Source organism: Cucurbita maxima, unplaced genomic scaffold (assembly GCF_002738345.1).
Source record: "Cucurbita maxima cultivar Rimu unplaced genomic scaffold, Cmax_1.0 Cma_Scf00009, whole genome shotgun sequence".
Lineage (NCBI taxonomy): Eukaryota > Viridiplantae > Streptophyta > Magnoliopsida > Cucurbitales > Cucurbitaceae > Cucurbita > Cucurbita maxima.
In genome coordinates, this window is record NW_019272025.1 from 2,751,767 (window position 1) to 2,771,450 (window position 19,684).

The 19,684-nt window shown below is 38.6% G+C and overlaps 4 protein-coding genes across 4 annotated transcripts in view; 3 read left to right on the plus strand and 1 right to left on the minus strand.

The window, feature by feature from the left end:
• Positions 1 to 1,316, minus strand: part of LOC111483675 (protein HIGH ARSENIC CONTENT 1, mitochondrial) — a 2,257-nt gene extending 941 nt beyond the window's left edge. The window contains exons 1-3 of the mRNA XM_023129927.1: positions 1,217 to 1,316; positions 1,047 to 1,124; positions 892 to 965 (exon numbers count right to left, since the gene is read on the minus strand). Of these exons, the coding sequence (XP_022985695.1) occupies positions 892 to 965; positions 1,047 to 1,124; positions 1,217 to 1,233 (169 nt within the window). The 5' untranslated portion in view covers positions 1,234 to 1,316. The remainder of the gene's footprint in view (positions 1 to 891; positions 966 to 1,046; positions 1,125 to 1,216) is intronic.
• Positions 1,317 to 2,275: 959 nt separating this feature from the next.
• Positions 2,276 to 6,352, plus strand: LOC111483673 (protein PNS1-like). The gene is made up of 3 exons (XM_023129925.1): positions 2,276 to 3,564; positions 5,002 to 5,347; positions 5,909 to 6,352. Exons 1-3 carry the CDS (start codon positions 2,576 to 2,578, stop codon positions 6,167 to 6,169), a joined length of 1,596 nt encoding a protein of 531 aa, XP_022985693.1. The 5' UTR covers positions 2,276 to 2,575; the 3' UTR covers positions 6,170 to 6,352.
• A 3,415-nt stretch (positions 6,353 to 9,767) lies between these two features.
• On the plus strand, positions 9,768 to 10,945 carry LOC111484412 (actin-depolymerizing factor 5-like). Its single transcript, XM_023130977.1, has 3 exons — positions 9,768 to 9,877; positions 9,986 to 10,245; positions 10,792 to 10,945. The coding sequence occupies exons 1-3, from the start codon at positions 9,857 to 9,859 to the stop codon at positions 10,940 to 10,942; spliced, it is 432 nt and encodes a 143-aa protein (XP_022986745.1). The 5' UTR covers positions 9,768 to 9,856; the 3' UTR covers positions 10,943 to 10,945.
• Positions 10,946 to 14,474: 3,529 nt separating this feature from the next.
• On the plus strand, positions 14,475 to 17,019 carry LOC111483679 (subtilisin-like protease SBT1.6). The gene has a single exon (XM_023129935.1). The coding sequence runs from the start codon at positions 14,539 to 14,541 to the stop codon at positions 16,849 to 16,851; it is 2,313 nt and encodes a 770-aa protein (XP_022985703.1). The 5' UTR covers positions 14,475 to 14,538; the 3' UTR covers positions 16,852 to 17,019.
• The last annotated feature ends 2,665 nt before the right edge of the window (positions 17,020 to 19,684 follow it).

Sequence of the window (19,684 nt, forward strand, 5' to 3'; positions counted from 1 at the left end):
TTTTTTTTTTTTTTTTTTTTTTTGAGAACTTAGAATGAAACCTTACTTATAAAGGGGTAAAAACTTTTACTTAAGGAATACGTTTTAAAACCTTTTAGGAAAACTCAAAGAAGAATATATTTATTAGTGGTGGGCTTGGGCTGTTACAAATGAAATCCGAGTCAGACATCAGGTATTGTGCCAGCAAGGACGCTAGGCCTCCAAAGGAGGTGCATAGTGAGATCTCTCATCGACTGGGGAGGTAAACACTGGAGGGTGTGCAAACGAGAAAGTTGGGCCTTCAAGGGGGTAGATAGTGAGAACCCTCATCAGTTGGAGAGCTAGACACTGGGCGGTGTGTCAGCGAGGATACTGAGCCTCAAGGGGGGTGGATAGTGAGATCCCACATCGGTTGGGGAACTAGACACCAAGCGGTGTGTCAGCGAAGATGCTGGCCCCCAAAGGGGTGGATAGTGAGATCCCACATTGGTTGGAAAGGAGAATGAAACATGTCTTATAAGGGTGTGGAAACTTTTCCTAGGGGACGCGTTTTTAAAACTTAGGGGGAAAGCCCAAAAAGGGAAAAACCCAAAGAGGACAATATTTGCTAGTGGTGGGTTTGAGTTGTTTCAAATGCTATCAGGGCTAGACACTGGATGATGTGTTAACAAGAACGCTGGGCCGTAAAGGGGATGGATTGTGAGATTCTACATCTCCCTAATGAACGAGTTTTTAAATTTGAGGGGAAACCCGAAAGGGAATGAGAGTAGATTGTGAGATCTCACATCTCCTTAGCGGACGCGTTTCAAAACCTTGATAGAAAGCTCGAAAGGAAAGTCAGAAAAGTAGAATATCTGCTAGAGGTGTAATTGGACTATTCGAAAACAAAACCATTCAAGTATCCATAATTACCTTCTGGGGTCAAGAACATGTAAGGAACATTGAGTGCATTCTCAACATGGCCCTTGTTATACTCTTCAACTGTCCTGCACCCAAAATCATTCAGCTTCATTACCCGTTCTTCTTGCCTTTGACAGGATCATATATAGAAGATAAACAGATCTAACCTGACATCCAAATAAAGCTGCCCCTTCTGCAACAGATCTTTGGCAACTTGAACATCAACAGTCACAACATCTTCTGGCCTGCAGATTAGCAATGAACACACGAGTTATTGATATCAAACTCTTCTTTAACATCGAAATGGGTAGCATTGCAGAAGTTAATTGATATCAACCTCTTCTCAGACTCCATCGTTGAAACAGCACACAGATTCTTCGTTTCAGCTTTCCCAAAAGCTCTTCTTGTTATAGATGATCAAGCTTGCAAAATGCAACCTTTTCGTTGACTTTGATCATTTCAAGTTATCCTGAACTCATCATCGTTGAGTATTTAATTAACAAATTGGCTTAAAATTTGTAGCTTCATCACCGTTGGATATAGTTCTTATTAGATTCCTTCAAACCATTGGCTCTAAATCATTTTCATGATCCGACTTTACTTGTTTGACTTTTGGGTTGTTTTTTAAGGATGAAATAAAATGTTTTTATTTATTTAGTTTGTTGGTCAACCATTCATTTTCATTAGTTAAATGATAAAAAAGAAAATAAATTAGTCATCATACCCTTCTAATTTTATGATTCTTTATTCAGTTTTTGTTGGATACAAGTTATTTTGACAAGCGGACATATGATCTTTGTGCATAGTCCGTTGAGTATCCGATTAACACTAAATTTAATGAGCTCTTATCTTTCATATAGAAGAACTTAATTTCAAAGTTGCATGTCGAAATTCATATCGAAACCCGACTTCTGAGGTTATGGCTCAAGACCCTATTCGACCCTTTTCAAACTTGTTTTCAACACTCATGTCGCTCTATTCTTTCGAATCTTATGTATGCCTCGACTTACCTTGAATGCACACTCTTAATATGTTGGATGATGCGTTCAAGGACGATGGTGCATCATGATACTTTTCAATCTTGACCCTCACGTGATTGGATGGACGCCACTTGAGGGTCGCTCCATGTTTGACTTGCATGTTGGCCAAGTGGAATTATGCAAAATTCATAATCTAATATATATATATACCCACCTAACACATCTTATTCTATTATTATGACAAGTAAGCACGGAATAATTCACAATTATTATACATATAAGTATTAATTTCTTCATAATTGAGAATTATTTATTTGCAATAATCAAATTTAAATAATTTAAATAATAAATATTTTAAAACGATAAAATCAATAAATTATTATTATCAGAACAAAAGGTAAAAGTGGGAGCCAGACAAAATGAATTGGCACGATGATGCAGACAAGGTACGTGTCTTGGCATTACCTTCATCCACCAGGAGCCTACACGCTCTTGATCCTATCTCCTCCATCTGCACCCTCCTCCTTCAACGGAGCATCACCGCCGCCGCTGAAACCGCCGCCACTTTCACCTCTAACCCAAAGCTCCTTATTCAGCCATTTTCATTCCCACTGTAAACCAGACCAGAGCTTCACCCACCATTGTCGAACCATGAGCTCTAATCCCTTTCAATCTCACACCCTTCTCCTTCTTCTCTAGTTCAATTCCCCTCTCCCATGGCCGCCATTGAAGAACCCACCAAGCCCACTTCCCTCTACGACTCCCCATCGGCGTCTCAACCCCTCCTCTCCAATCCCCCTGAATCCGACTCATCTCAGTATCTTCAGATCTCCTACAACCATGGCGACAGGCCGTTCAAGGACATCCCCATCCTTGTTCTTTTCCTTCTCTTCGTTTTTTCCTCATTTGGGTTTGGGATTTTCGCCACTTTTAATCGAAACCCCAATTACCCAAATCTCTCTTCTTATCACTATGATTTCAAAACCTCCAATTGTGTTACGGACTCCCCCAATTGGGTTCCTCTGTACTCCTCTTCTTCCTCTGTTTTGAAATCCTTGATTTGGACCCTTGTAGCTACTTCGATTTTAAGCTTACCCATTTGCTTTCTTTTACTTCTCTTGCTTAAGCACTACACGAGACAGATTGTGTACGCCTTACTTCCTTTCTTCGTCGTTGTTCCTATCTTCATCAATGTCTATTGGTTCGTCGCCTGTACGATTAACCCCACTTGCAGTAATGACTTCCCGATGGTGTATAGGATTTTAGTTCTCATCTTCATATTCTTGGTGATTGGTGTAATCGTGTGGATATTCATCGTTAATTGGCACCGAATTGAGCTCACGATTAAAATAATTGGGGTTGCCGCGGACGCACTGTCGATGAATCTGGGTCTGTTTGTGGTTATACCGAGTATGACGTTGGGGCTATTGGTTTATTATGCGCCAATCGTTCTGTTCTTGGTGTTTGCGAGGTTGAATGGGAAGATTGTGCCCGATCACCGTGGATCTAGTGGAGAGTATGCTTGTGTTTGGAAGGAAGACAAGTGGGTACCTGCTTATTATGCATTGGCGATTCTTACGATGTTGTGGTCTGCTGCTGTAATGGTGGAAGGGCAAGTTTATGTGATTAGTGGTACCATATCGCAGTGGTATTTCTCGAATGAAGAGGATGACACTCCAAGACGGAGTATTAGGAAGTCTTTAAGGTTAGTATCTACTAAATTTTGTTCTGTTGAACAGATTCATGGCTTTCTTGTATTGAATTTATTTGGGGTTCTTGATCTTTATCATTCTCTTTCAATGCTGCATGATCTCATTGGCAATAAGGATAGAGTTGAGAAAATAATCTTTGAAGACTCTAATAACATACTCTTTAGTGATGTTCTGTGCCTTGTTGATGAATTCAGTAGTGGAATAATCCAGATCCAGTGACTTTTTCTCCCCATACCCATTATTGCTGTCAAAACCTCCTCAATGAAAGGGGCATCCAGCATTTTGTTGCTTTTCTCTAGGATGGTGCTATCGATCCAACCCTCTCCGAATAAGAACCCCTTTGTAATAGCTCAAGCCCATCACTAGCCAATATTGTCCGCGCCATTAGCCTCGCGATTGTAAAACGCGTCTACTAGGGAGAGGTTTACCCACCCTTATAAGGAATGTTTCATTCTCTTCTCCAACCGATGTGGGATTTCACAATCCACCCCTCCTTGGGGTCCAGGGTTGGCTCTAATACCATTTGTAACAGCCCAAGCTCACCGCTAGTAGATATTGTACGCTCTGGCCCATTACGTATCGTCATTAGCCTCACGGTTTTAAAATGCGTCTGTTAGGGAGAGGCTTTCACACACCCTTTAAGCAATGCTTCGTTTCTCTCTCCAACCAATGTGGGATCTCACACTCTTTAGCTCACCTTGAGCTTTAGTGTTGAGATGAACAAAGAAGATGAGAAACTTTGGTTCAACATCCTTTTTAGGAATCTGCTCCCTTTTGATTTTAAGATTACTAGAATGGTTTTGGGTTGTGAATGAACCAGGGGGTAGACTATTGTTCAAATTAGTAGGGAAGCCAAGGTTTTGGGGTACCTAGACCAAATGTTGGAGCAGAAACACACCCCTGTAGGCTTGTGTGAAAAGAAAGAGGAGCTGGAGGAGAAGACTAAGATTGATATCAAAGAGGAGTCGAGGTCTTTGTTCAATGAAGATAAGAAGAAAGGAGTTGAGAAGAATCCATATTACAACAAATTAATTTGAGTCGGTTTTTGTTGCTAATAGGGAGATATGTTGTGAGATCCCACATCAGTTGGAGAGGGGAACGAAGCATTCCTTATAAGGGTGTGGAAACCTCTCCTTAGCAAACGTATTTTAAAACCATGAGGCTGAATACGATACGTAATGGGCCAAAGCAGACAATATTTGTTAGCGGTGGGCTTGGGCTGTTACAATCGTTACTTTTGTTCTTGTACTCTTAACTTTTTGTCATTGCCTTTCTTCCTAGTTTGATTGTATTAGTTAGCTGATTGGCCAGCCTTTTCTTTTTCTAATGAGAATAATTCTTTTCCTGTTTGTATTGAAACAATGTATGTTAGACAGCGTTGGGATCAGTTATGATCATTGATTCTTATGCTGGCCATTGCTCATTTGCAGGAATGCATTTGGCCCCTCTGCTGGCACTATATGTTTATCTGGATTACTAATTCTTGTGGTGCGTGTTGTTCGTGCTGTGGTCGATATTGCAAGACAAGAAGATATTCCCGGGATGTTCAACCTTATTTTACGTTGCTGCGTAAATACGTTTCTGGCAGCTGTTGATTATCTGAACAAATTTGCAATAACTTTTGCAGCAATAACTGGTGAAGCTTACTGTTCATCTGCAAAAATGACATACGAACTCTTGAAACGAAATCTCCTTTCAACTGTTTTTGTGGAGACAATCTCCACGCGTTTGTTAGCTGGAATCGCCTTTGTCGTCTCAGCCATATATGCAATTGTGGTACGTAAACAGAAAAGGGCTGTGTTTATGTTTAGCTATGCAAGTCAAGATTTTTCTTCCCCCATAGTTTTATGCTGCAGAAGCTTACAAAGGCCAACTTTTTTTGTTTTTTTCTTTTTTTTTGGTCTACCTCAAACACTATCCCTTTAGTTTTGTGAGATTCCACCTCGGTTGAGGAGGGGAACGAAGCATTCTTTATAAGGGTGTGGAAACCTCTCCCTAATAGACACGTTTTTAAAACCTTAAGGGAAAGCTCGAAAGGGAAAGTCCAAATTGGACAATATCTGCTAGCGGTGGGCTTGGACTGTTACGAATGGTATCAGAGCTTGACACCGGACGGTGTGCTAGCGAGGACGTTGGACCTTGAAGGGAGTGGATTGTGAGGTCCCACATCGGTTGGAGAGGGGAACGAAACATTCTTTATAAAGGTGTGAAAACCTCTATCTCGAGGGGAAGCCCAAAAGGGAAAGCCCAAGGAGGACAATATCTGCTAGGGGTGGGTTTGAGCTATTTAACAAGTTCTCTCTCTTATATTCCCTTCATATGGTTGTATATTTGCAGGCTTGTGCCATCTTACAGGCCGTGAGCCATCTTGGTGTTAAAACATACCTTGTCGCCGTTGCGGCATGGCTTCTCCTAATCGTGGTACTCACATTCTTTATCCACGTACTGGATAATGTAATCGAAACCGTGTACGTATGCTATGCTATTGACAGGGACAGAGGAGCAGTGTGCAAACAAGATGTCCATGAGGTTTATGTTCACCTACCCATTAGCAGGAATCACAGATCATCTCTGGTAACTTCTTCACTCCTTGTATAATAAATTGTACTGCAATTCACATAGTATGATGACTGTGTTTGAATATGCTATTCTGTGTATAATGAGTTGTCACCCTGTACATTTTGAGCCTTTTCCCCCACCTTTAAGTTGGGTCTTTAGTGGACAAGATTGCCAATTTATTTCATGAAAATAGAATAAAAAGCTTTAGGCCTTGTTGTTTTATCCTTCCCTTATGTGATGATCACTTGTAATTGAAGGCTCTCTGAGCTTCTGTGCACTGTTCATATTCATACAGAACATTTGTTATGGTTAGGATCAGGCAATGATGATCAAAAGATTGGGGCTGTATTTGTTTATATCAGCCTCAAGTCATCATCGGAGCTGTTAAAACTTGAATAAACTGGGCTGACCGATAACAACATTCAAAGTATTTGTTAGTTTGTAACGACCCAGATCCACTGCTAGCCGATATTGTCCACTTTGGGCTTTCCCTTTCGGGCTTCCCCTCAAGACTTTAAAACGCGTCTGCTAGGGGAAGGTTTCCGCACCCTTATAATATGGTGTTTTGTTCTCCTCTCCAACCAATGTGGGACATCACATAGTCGTACACCTCTATAGGCACTGTTCTAATTTTGAGAATACTAGGAATAGGTATGGAGTTCGCTTAAAGACGAAACAACTTGAATGTAGGAAATATTGTACTAGTGATTTTGTGTAACAGCTCAAGCCCACCGCTAGTAGATATTGTTTGTTTTGGCCCGTTACATATCACCGTCAGTTTCACAGTTTTAAAATGCGTCTACTAGGGAGAGATTTCTACACTCTTGTAAGGAATTTTTCGTTACCTTTCCCAACCGATGTGAGATTTTATAATCCACCTTATTTGGGTCTCAACATCCTTGCTAGCACACCGCCCGGTGGCTATGATACTATTTGTAACAGCCCGCTCACTATTAGCTGATATTGTCCACTTTGACTCATTACGTATTGCGGTTAGACTCATAGTTTTAAAATTCGTTTACTAGAGAAAGGTTTTCACACCCATACATGGAATGTTTCGTTCTCCTCACCAACCAATGTGAGATCTCACCATTCACCCATCTTGGGGACCCAGCGTACTCGCTGGCATACCACCAGGTGTCTGGCTCTAATATCATTTGTAAAAGCCCAAGTCCACCGCTAATAGATATTGTCTACTTTGGCCCATTACGTTATCGCTGTGAGTTTTAAAATGCATCTACAAAGAAGAGGTTTCCACACTCTTATAAGGAACATTTCGTTCCTCTCTTCAACCGATGTGTGACCTTACAATCCACTCCTTTAAAGACCTAGTGTCCTCGTTTGGACACCACTCAGTGTCTGATTCTTATACCATTTGTAACAGTCCAAGTTCACCGCTAGCAGATATTATCTGCTTTGGCATGCTACATATCACCGTTAGCTTCACGGTTTTAAAATGTATCTACTAGGGAGAGGTTTTCACACCCTTATAAAGAATGTTTCGTTTCTCTTTCCAACCGATATGAGATCTCACATTATTCTTTCTCGGTTGCTACAACGCAATTGAAAACCACAAGAAAGAAATAAGAGTTATTCCATTAGAAAGAAGCCATAAACTAATGCCCAAGATTTGATGAGGACACTGGTAGCAGATAAACATCAGTTCTCTCTGCCCCACTCCTCTCCTTTCCTCTATTCTTCCACTTTTTTATTGGATTCTTCTCTTTGTACTCTTATCTCCAAATTGGACACCTCTTTGTCAGCTAAACCTTTTCACATAGGTTCGAGATAGTATGATATCGTCCATTTTCAATCTATATTTACATGACTTTGTTTTTTGTTTCGCTCAACAGACTTGGTATAGATAGGAAGTTTTTTTCATGTATTAATGTTCACGTCTCAAACACCTAAGGACGTTTTTCTTCCAACTACACCAGTCTTCTAATATGAGCTAACCCCAAAAACACATCTTCCGCTCGGATTATAAGCTCGGAATCACTAGTAATCATCGATCAACCATATGATGGTGAATTCATTTTCAGGCCTTGTATACACCACTCATCATACCGTAGGAGTTGGTCATGCCCGAAGTCATTACCCTAATCTCAAAGAGAGGGATGTCGAACAAGTCAAAAGCTTGAGATTACAAAACGATCTTTCATGTCGAGTCGTTGGTACTGAAAGTAGAATGGTTAGGGAAACATCCCCCACACAAAGGAATGATGCCACTGTGTTCCTCCAGACAAATCCATGGAAAACCTCAAAACACCTTTTTAGAACCAAGAACAAAGGACTGAAAAATTTCATTGAATCATAATAATAAAAGATTCAAATCATGCCCATCTTCAACCTATCCGTGATTGCCTCACTCTGCAATTATTTTTGAAAAAATTTGTGATCATTACATAATATTTTTTTTGGCTCCTTTGCTTCAACGCAAAGACTTGTGTATAGAGAAACACGATGAAATAGATATGGAGGATATGGTCGTGTGATCCCTTGCCATAACGCCATAAAATATGTATATTAAAGGTGTTCGAAGAACTCAATGATCCAAAAACTCGATCGACCCAAAATTAGACTGGGTTATAGACTTATTTGGGTTGAGTTAGGTTCAAATAAATATAATTATATATTTTTTAAAAAAAATTTTATTCTTTATTCTCCATTTTCTCCATTTTGTAACTATTTATCACTCGTTATTAATTAAATGTTTGAAAATAAATAAAGGTGTATTTTGTCTATTAATATTCTATTTTTAATTTAAATAAAATTGTATAAATGACATAATCTGACCCAAAAATTTGAATAAAATTTATTTGTTGGGTTGTATTCATTATTTAATGAGAGTTATTTGGATTGAAAAACTTACGTAACAATTGGGTCAGGCTTAAAAAAAATGTTACAATTCGTCTCGACCCTGTTGGATGATGAAAGTCCCACATCGGTTAATTTAGAGAATGGTCATGGGTTTATAATCTAAGAATACACTCTCCATTGGTATGAGGCCTTTTGGGGAAGCCCAAAGCAAAGCCATGAGAGCTTACGCTCAAAGTGGACAATATCATACCATTGTGGAGAGTCGTGTTCGTCTAACAGACCCAACTCACGAACACCTTTCATATGTACTCTCAACTCAACTAAACCGAACTAAATTAACAATAATGATAAAAAGATTCAAATAAAAATGGAACTTTTATAAAACTTTTTCGTAGACTAGCTTTTTGAAATTGAATTTTTATTGAATTTTCGTAGACAATGTGACATAATTCACTAAACCATAAATTACTATAATACTCATTTAATTATATTATCAAATTAGTAACTTATAATAATTAAAAATATTTTATTTAAATAATATAATAATTTATTGAAAGAAAATTCCATAATTATTAAGATTTAATCCAACAATGATAAAATATTTTATCTTATTTCGGATATTATTAATAATTAGTTTAAATTCGATTTTATTTTAAAATTTTAAATTAACTTTTAAAATATTTGTTTTAATTCCTAAATTTTTAAGTGGTTCAACTTTAGTCTCTATTTATTTTATTTTATACAAGATTTTATGATGGTTAAAAGCGTAATTATGTGCAATTGATAGGGGTATTTTGGTAAGGAGATCTTTATATAAAGCCCCAATTCGGTTCACCCTCACTCGCAGTAGTCAATTTTCAGAGTTCCTAGGAGTGTTCACAGACCAGTTCCCGACGAGACCTAACAATGGCGATGGCTTTCAAGATGGTAATAATTTATACACTTCACAGTTATAATTTCTTCTGTGTATATATATTTTTTTCATTTTTTTATGAAATTATGATTCTGATTTGATTTGTTATCGACGAATCTCAGGCAACCACTGGAATGTGGGTGAGCGATGAGTGCAAGAACTCGTTTATGGAGATGAAATGGAAGAAGGTGCATAGGTATATTGTGTTTAAGATCGATGAAGGATCGAGGTTGGTCACCGTTGACAAGGTCGGTGGTCCGGCCGAAAGCTACGATGATCTAACTGCCTCATTGCCGAATGACGACTGTCGATATGCAGTGTTCGATTTCGACTTCGTCACCGTTGATAACTGCCGGAAGAGCAAGATCTTCTTCATCGCGTGGTATGTTGCGCAATTATTTTCTGTTTTTCGTCGATTGCATCCGTCCTCATTCATCTAACCTCTATTTCCGTAGAATCGTTCAATTCTCTCTGATAACTTGAATAGCTATGTGGAAATCCTGATGAGTTCGACTCAAAATTTCCTCGAATTCGTAACTCTAGTATGTTGCGCGATTATTTTCTGTTTTTCGTCGATTGCATCCGTCCTTCATTCATCTAACCTCTGTTTCCGTAGAATCGTTCAATTCTCTCGGATTACTTGAATAGCTACACGAAGCTTCTTTTTATGCGGAAATCCTGATGAATTCGACTCAAAATTTCCTCGAATTCATAATCTCTAGTCCTGTTACAGTGTCTAATTAATTAGGTGTTGAGAGCAGCAGCATAATCGCACTACTGATCGTAATCGGAATTCTAATTCATTATTTGATCATTCATTTTTCTTTTCAAAGAATTTGACATCGAGTATAGTAATTGATTTTAAAATAGGATGGATCTGAATCTGAAACTCAAACTGAAACCGATCGATTGGTTTGATATGGTACAGGTCGCCCACCGCATCAAGAATTAGAGCAAAGATTCTATACGCAACTTCGAAAGCCGGGCTGAGGAGAGTGCTGGAAGGCATTCATTACGAGGTTCAAGCAACCGATCCAACTGAAATGGGGATGGATGTGATCAAGGACAGAGCCAAATAGATCGATATTCAGAAGGAAAAAAAAAGCTAATCAATCTTTAGGCATCTTTTACTTTGGGTTTCTAATAATGAATCACCACTCCAACCACATCCATTATCTGCTTTTCATTCTTTGTTTGTTCACTTTTTTGCCTTTTTCTTTGTGTTTTTAGATTTTGAGCCCTAATGTAATTAAAAGTAAGATAAAAGAAAAGTATCTTCTAATGTTGAGAACAATTAAAGCCCCTTTTCCTTGTATTGGCTTTACTCTTGAAAAGGTGAGCTTATAATCCATCTGGTTTATAATTTGATCTTGTAATTGTAACAGAATTATATATTAAGGCTACATTTTATGCAATTATTTGTAAATGTCATAGAAACATTGATATGTGACTTGGAATTTAATATATATATATTTGTTTAAAAGCTTTAAAAGCTATGAAATTAATATATCATCCAACATACTCTATTGATTTTAATGTAATGAACTAATTTATATTGTATTATTTACATTATTATGGTACAATGCTTTATATTCAAATCATAAAAGGTATTATTGCAGGGTGGATAATCACGGACAACTGACTTAGGAACATAAATGTGTTAAGAGGTTTAAAGAAGGGGACGCAACGGTACTTTCTTTTTCGACACGAAAATAAAAGGAAAATAATTATATGAATTATTCCAATGACCCTCAACTTTAAATTATTATGAAAGTATACTTTCCGATCTATTTTAATTTTTGTACGTCTAAATTTAATTTTCATGCTTTCAAATAAGTCTTAAAATGTAAACTTTATAGAATGAAACGGGATAAAGCCTAGTTTAATTTCAAAGTTCATGTACTAAAATCGTAGATCGTTTCATAAATAGGATGGAAATGAATTTAAAAAATATATTTACCAATAATATATTATTGTGTGAAATTCGAAAATTTGGCCTAATTTCTATTTTAAAATATTTATATAAAATTGGAATCTCACTCCAAAACTTATTTTTAAAAATAAAATATATATATATTATTATTTAAAACTATGGCGGTGTGTTTTCTAAAATTAATATCAATTTTGATAATGAGATAATAGTGAAATTAATTTCGAATCGTATAAAAGGCTGTATATAGACCCGTTTTAATTTAATAATGGGCCCCAAGGAGGCCCAAAACCGGCCCACATGATTCCGTGCCTATTGGCCCATTTTGATATGTGATTGGACATTAGAGATATTATGGGTCTCTCTTCACAAATAGAAAATAGTAATTAAAATAAAAATTTTCATACTCAATTAATGACGAGTCGAGAGATAAAACCATCAACTTTGTCAACTAAAGTTATTTTAATTTTAAAATAAAATTATTTAAATAAACGATCGAATATTTTAAATAAATAATTTTTTTAAGTAGGATTCCAAATGTAATTACATTAAATTTTGATTAATCAAATTTAAAAATCTATATAATATTATTACAAAACATGTAAATGGCAAGATTTCCGACCATTTTCTTTGGGCATTTACTCAAAATTTTGGCTTTTTGCTTTTTTTTTTTCTTTTTTTTCTTTTTTCTTTTCCTTTTCCTTTTCTATTTTCCTTAGTAAATAAGTCTTATTTGTATCACTTTCTCTTATAAATTTACAGTGGAAATAAATTAATCTGAATAACAAAATTTAGCGAGAAACACGGAGAAAACTTTTGACCAACTTTCCAGCTAATAATTTATTTTTTTTAATAAAAAAATCTGAAAATATCTAACTGAGAATGGGACCCACCGAACACAAGAACCAACGATAGCATGTTTGCCACGAGGATGTAGGGTGGGATGAAGATGAGATCACGACCGTCCAGATAGTGGGTTATCGTTTCATTGAACAGTTGGATGGATGGGTACACGACATCGACCAATGCGACCTGTACCACTAGATCTCCTCTCTTTCACTCTGCTCTTATCTTCAGTTATGTTCTCTTTTGGCAAAGACCAAAAACACAAAATGCACGCCGTTTCATGCCACGCGATCTCCGGCGCGTGCTTTTCACTTCTCTCTAAAATCAATTATTTTAATCTCTTTATTTAAATTTTTTTTCACGTTACAACTCCAACTCAATCTTAGTTTTAAAATTATCATTAAAATTAAGAATATTTGATGTTTGTAACGGGTGTTAATGATGCATCCTAACTTGTAGAGGTTTGAATTAGGTTGGGTTGTGAATTATGTTTAGTTTACTATCTAATCGGCCAGAAATTTTGAGTTAGTTTAAAATATTTTCTCATGGGAAATCTGACATGAAGCAAATTTGCATTTCATCCGAGCCATCTTTTTCTTAACAATATCTTTGTCATTTGATCCAATAGCGTTCCGTTAGGGTTCAACAGTGAATTTCTTCTTCCAGCGTTTCAGGGGAGCCCTAAGAAGACATGATCCCAAGCGAGCTAATTGATGCGACCAGACCTCAAACTAAGATTTTGCGGGGTCTTCCTCAGGAATTTCTGAGAGGAAAGAAGGAGTGAGACCGAGTTTACAGTTAAAGAATAAGAAGGAGAATTAATCTTGTTGATCACCATAACAAGAATTAAGTAAGAAGAAAGAGAAGAGACCGTAAAATAGCTTTACAGAGTGAAATGAAAGAAGGGACAGGTTTAGGGGGACTCCAAGTCAAGAATATATGTTTTAAATAAGATAACTCGCAATAAAAATTCAGGGTTAATAAAGACAACTCGAGGTGAATGAATTGGAGTTTAAGTTACGGTCACGTGCTAAATCCAACCACCTACTAATTATCATACCGAAACTATGTACTAAAAAAAATGTGAATAATGAGAGGAAAATAACGATTATAATAAAGAAAATGGAAATTTCCATAAAAATAGGATTTTTTGGGTTGGGAGCTATTATAAGTGAAACATAAATTAAATGAGTTTTCAACAAAAAAAAAAAATTAAAAAATTAAAAAAGCTAATTAAATCAATTAATAATCATTTCTCTTCAGATCTTATACAAAAATATCTAAACAAAATATTATTACATTATGTTAATAATTTACATTAAAGTGGAAATTATTAAAAAAGATATAATTTAATTTAATTAATTAAAAGGGGAAGAAAAAGAAAAAGCCTGACCTTGTTGTTATTATTCGATTCCATCTGATGGGCTTTTTTTCAACCCCACGATCCAACGGCTATGATTATTGATGAATGCGTACAATTATTCCAGTTTTCCCCCCTGTTTTTTTCAATAATTCCTGAAATGCCTATCTAATTTTACATATTTATGAAAGTGACCCCTCGATTTCCACGGACCATTACTTTTTTAATTTCCTTTTAACTTTTTTCCGTTTCGTTTTCTTTGAATTTAAATAAAACAATTCAAATGGTCAGGAACGGCGTCGTTTTGAGCAAATCTAATTGTACTTTCTTTGGGCCCCACGACCAAAACATGCTGACTCATCAAATCCCCTTTGACGACAAAAAAATAAAAAAATAAAAAATCGTTTTTTTTTTTTTTTTAATTGGGTTTTGAAATTTAAATAAATACATAATTAAGAGAATTAAAACTGTGTTTTGCCGGTTATATTTTCCCCCAATTCTTGTTTGTCGGCATATTCACTCTCCATTTCCACTCTCTAATGGCCGCTTATCTCTCCCCTCTCTTCTTCTTCTTTCTTTTGATTGTTCATCGATTGACAGTTTCGGCCGATTCGCCATTGAAGAAGACCTTCATCTTCCGTGTGGATCGTTTCTCTAAGCCCTCTGTTTTTCCCACCCATTACCACTGGTACACTTCTGAGTTTGCAGAATCCCACAAAATCCTCCATGTTTACGACACCGTTTTCCATGGATTCTCTGCAACTCTCACTCAACAACAAGTTGATTCCATCGGGAAACACCCTTCTGTGCTCGCCGTTTTTGAGGATCGTCGCCGGCAGCTTCACACCACCCGTTCCCCTCAGTTTCTTGGCCTTCGAAACCAGCGTGGTCTCTGGTCGGATTCTGATTATGGGTCGGATGTAATCATTGGGGTTTTCGACACTGGGATTTCCCCCGAACGGCGAAGCTTCTCCGATGTGAATTTGGGGCCGATTCCTCGCCGGTGGAAGGGGGTTTGTGAGACGGGAACTAAGTTCACGGCTAGAAACTGTAATAGGAAGATCGTCGGTGCGAGGTTTTTCTCTAAGGGTCATGAAGCTGGGTCCAACGCTGCCGGTCCGATTATTGGGATTAACGACACGATTGAGTTTAGATCTCCGAGAGATGCCGACGGCCATGGGACTCATACGGCCTCCACGGCGGCTGGGCGCCATGCGTTTCAGGCGAGTTTGGAGGGTTTTGCTTCTGGGATAGCGAAGGGTGTGGCTCCTAAAGCGCGTTTGGCGGTTTATAAAGTTTGTTGGAAAAATTCTGGTTGTTTTGATTCTGACATTCTTGCGGCATTTGATGCGGCGGTTAACGACGGCGTGGATGTCATTTCGATCTCGATTGGAGGCGGCGATGGGGTTTCCTCGCCGTATTATCTCGACCCAATTGCAATCGGAGCGTACGGCGCCGCTTCCAGGGGTATCTTCGTTTCGTCTTCGGGTGGGAATGATGGACCTAATGGAATGTCAGTGACGAACTTGGCGCCGTGGGTTACGACCGTTGGAGCCGGTACGATTGACCGTAATTTCCCGGCGGTGGTGACTCTAGGTAACGGACGGAGGATTTCCGGCGTGTCACTCTACGCCGGAGCGCCTTTGAACGCTACAATGTTTCCATTGGTTTACCCTGGGAAATCAGGGGTGCTCTCTGTTTCGCTCTGTATGGATAACTCTCTCGATCCTAAGGTTGTTGCCGGAAAAATTGTGATCTGCGACAGGGGAAGTAGTCCCAGAGTGGCTAAGGGTTTGGTCGTTAAGAAAGCCGGCGGCGTCGGAATGATTCTGGCGAATGGAATCTCAAACGGCGAAGGACTCGTCGGGGACGCCCATCTTCTTCCCGCTTGCGCAGTCGGCTCCGACGAAGGAGATTCCATGAAAGCCTACGCATCGTCCTCTGCAAATCCCACCGCCACCATCGCCTTCCAGGGCACTATAATCGGAATCAAACCGGCGCCGGTGGTGGCTTCCTTCTCAGCAAGAGGGCCAAATGGATTAAACCCTGAAATTCTAAAACCAGACTTAATCGCACCAGGGGTTAACATTCTCGCCGCCTGGACCGACGCCGTCGGTCCAACCGGTTTGGACTTCGATACAAGAAAAACAGAGTTCAACATCTTGTCTGGTACATCAATGGCGTGTCCTCATGTAAGTGGCGCCGCTGCTCTGTTGAAGTCAGCTCACCCAGATTGGAGTCCAGCGGCGTTAAGATCCGCCATGATGACCACCGCAAGTACCACCGACAACCGACGACAGCCGATGACGGAAGAATCCACCGGAAAAGCTTCAACTCCGTACGATTTCGGTGCTGGGCATGTAAATTTGGGTCTAGCAATGGACCCGGGTTTAGTCTACGACATTACAAACACGGATTATGTCAATTTCTTGTGCTCAATCGGATACGGACCGAAGATGATTCAAGTGATAACAAGAACGCCGGTAACCTGTCCGGCGAAAAAACCATTGCCGGAAAATCTCAATTACCCATCAATCGTTGCAGTATTCTCCAGTCTATCAAAAGGGTGGTCGACAAAGTCGTTTATCCGAACAGTGACGAACGTGGGTCCGGCAAATTCAGTGTACCGTGCCAAAATCGAAGCTCCAAAAGGGGTAACGGTGAAAGTAAAGCCTTCAAAGCTCGTGTTCTCAGCGGCGATGAAGAAACAGAGCTTCGTTGTAGCAGTGTCAGCCGACAACCAGAATCTAGCACTGGGCGACGTGGGCGCTGTTTTTGGTTGGGTTTCTTGGTCGGATGGAAAGCATGTGGTCCGAAGCCCACTCGTAGTAACCCAATTAGAGCCGTTGTAAAGCTTTGGAATTCGATCATCCATCTCCTAATGATCGATGGCTACACCATCTAAGATTGCTATTTTCTTCCTTTTTTACAGCTTTTTTTTGGCTCTTTCAAGCTTATAATCCTATGTTGTTGTGTGAGATATGTTTTATATGATGATCAATGGCTTTGGCTTCGAACTCTCTGTTATTTTCAAACGTTACAATTACCTAAAGACTCCGATTATCTCGATTCGATTCTCAAAACGATATCGCTCGTCACAGGGACCGTGACACAGAAAGGGATGAGTTTGATACCAATAATTTAGAGTTTGAAGTTAGATTGATATTGATATGAGAGTGGGGAGGCAGCCACAGAAGAGACAGTGCTAACAAGACATTGGATACTGTTTTGGGAACATTTTGGTTTGTTTCTTAGATTCAATGCTTTAGTGAAGACACTTGTAGTTGAAGCTTGTTGAAAATCAATGGCTAAGTAATTATTAAATGAAAGTAAGCGGGTGAAAATTTAGGGTTAATGGTGCACTGAGGGCTTGAAAATCGTCTTATACAACCGCACTCGTGTTGCAGCGGAACAACAATTGTGAAACACTTGTTCTAACCCAGAGAACAAATCAATCGTGAAAAATTTGTACTTTGCGGACGATATTGGTGCATGTTCGAGTCCTAGGTCACGTTTGAGATAAATGTTTTAGGAATCCTTCGTGATGGAATACATTGAAAACAACTTTAAAGAAAGTAATGTTATAAATTAAAAGCGAACAGGCAATAATGACTTTGTTAACATAAAACTCGATACGAATAATTGACAACTAACCACATCTTCCTATATTACATTTTGGGGCATTTTATGTCTGTCGAGTGTAACATGATTTTAGTGACTTGCCATACACCCTTTCGAAATTTACCAGTCTCGTTAAGCTTTCTCATGTCTTTTTTATATTTATATATATGATTGGAAGTCTAGTAATCCACTAGGGCATATGTGAAGTGGATAGCTGGGGTGGAAGCCATTTCTTAAATATAGTAATCATCAAATCCACTAATTATGTTTTGAGTGTTAATTATCTCTGCATTTTCTTCGTATGTCTTCGAACTCGTTTTAGTTTCTTTTTATGAATGAGGACTCAGTATCTTAGAACAAACATCGAATGTTTCACGCGTGTAGCTAGGTGTTATTTTCATAGGGATTGGTAACTTAATTTGTCATCGTGACTACCAAGTGGTAACACTTGACATCTTCATCAATCCATTCCCGTGTCTAATAATTGAAATTTTATGATAGCTATTAATTGCTTCTCTCAAACATTACAATGGTTTCCGAATCGATGGATGTTAATCTAACTAATCGAATCAACTCTACTTCTACATCACAGTAATTGGCATCCACTATCTCTCTTACCTTTGACAACACCAAATTTGTAACAGCTCAAGCCCACCACTGATAGATATTCTTCATTCTAGTCTGTTACGTATAGCCGTTAGCTTCACGGTTTTAAAACACAACTGCTAGAGAGGTTTCCACACTCTTATAAGAAATATGTGTTTCGTTCTCCTCTCCAACTGATATGGGATCTCACAATCTACTCCCTTGGAGGTCAGTGTCCTCGCTGGCACACCCCAAGTAACTGGCCCTGATACCATTTATAACAATTCAAGTTCACTATCAGCAAATATTGTCATTTATGGGATTTCTGTCGTGAGCTTCTCCTCAAAGTTTTAAAACGCGTATGCTAAGAAAGATTTCCACACTCTTATAAAAAATGTTTAGTTTCTGTCTCCAACCAACATGGTATCTCACAAAACCGACGTGTATACTAAATTTTTTATGCCAACTACGACTACTTAAATCCTAACCTGAGTGTAGAGTAGCGACTGTGAATAGGTTGAACTGGGGCCATGAGTGTATTAAGAAAGGGATGGGGCCTGGTTCTGAGGCAGAGATGAGTTCAGCAGAGGTAGGAAGGTGACAGAGAAAGTGGCTTGCAGTTGCAGCCCAAGCAGCCCACCAGTGTTGTAAAAGCAAGCAACTGTTGTAGGCCTACTGGGTTTGGGTTTGGGTTTGGGTTTGGGTTTGGAAAAGATAAAGATGGTGTATAAATAATTGGATAATGTTTGGGGGAAAACAACACAAATAAGGGTAGGTACAACAAATAATTGAGGGAAGCGCAAGTGGTGGACAAACCATATCTTCATTAGATTTTTTCTTGATCTGTAACAATTCAATGTGAGCCGATGTTATCCACTTTAGTCTATTACGTATCGTCGTCAGTCTTACTTTAACTAATGTCTCGCACCATCTGGAGACTGACTTTGATACCATTTATACCAATCCAAGCCCACCACTAGTAGATATTGTTCACTTTGATCCGTTACGTATTGTCGTCAGTCTTATAGTTTTAAAACATGTCTACTAGGGAGAAATTGCCACAAAAAAAATCAAAGACATTTCCACACCTCTTGATCCGGGAACATTTGTTTAGTTTTAGTGTTTAGGGTTCAGAGACACCTGCACACCTCTTGATAAAGGAGTGATCTCTTTTGCCACAAAAATCCCGAGACACCTGCACACCTCTTGATCCTAAAACATATGTTTAAGTCTAATGTTTAGAGTTTAGAGTCTAGAATTTAAGGTCAATGATATTATCTCACCTCGTGTCAACCTTCATATATAAGTGGTTACCGATATTTATTATACCTTTGGCCACAAAAGACTCGAGACACCTGCACACCTCACGCTAACGTTTAGGGTTTAGGGTTAGATAGTTTGATATGCATTATTAAAGCTCCATTAAGGTGCACTTGGCCACTTGGAAGCCTTTGAAATATCTCACTTTTGAAGCTTTAA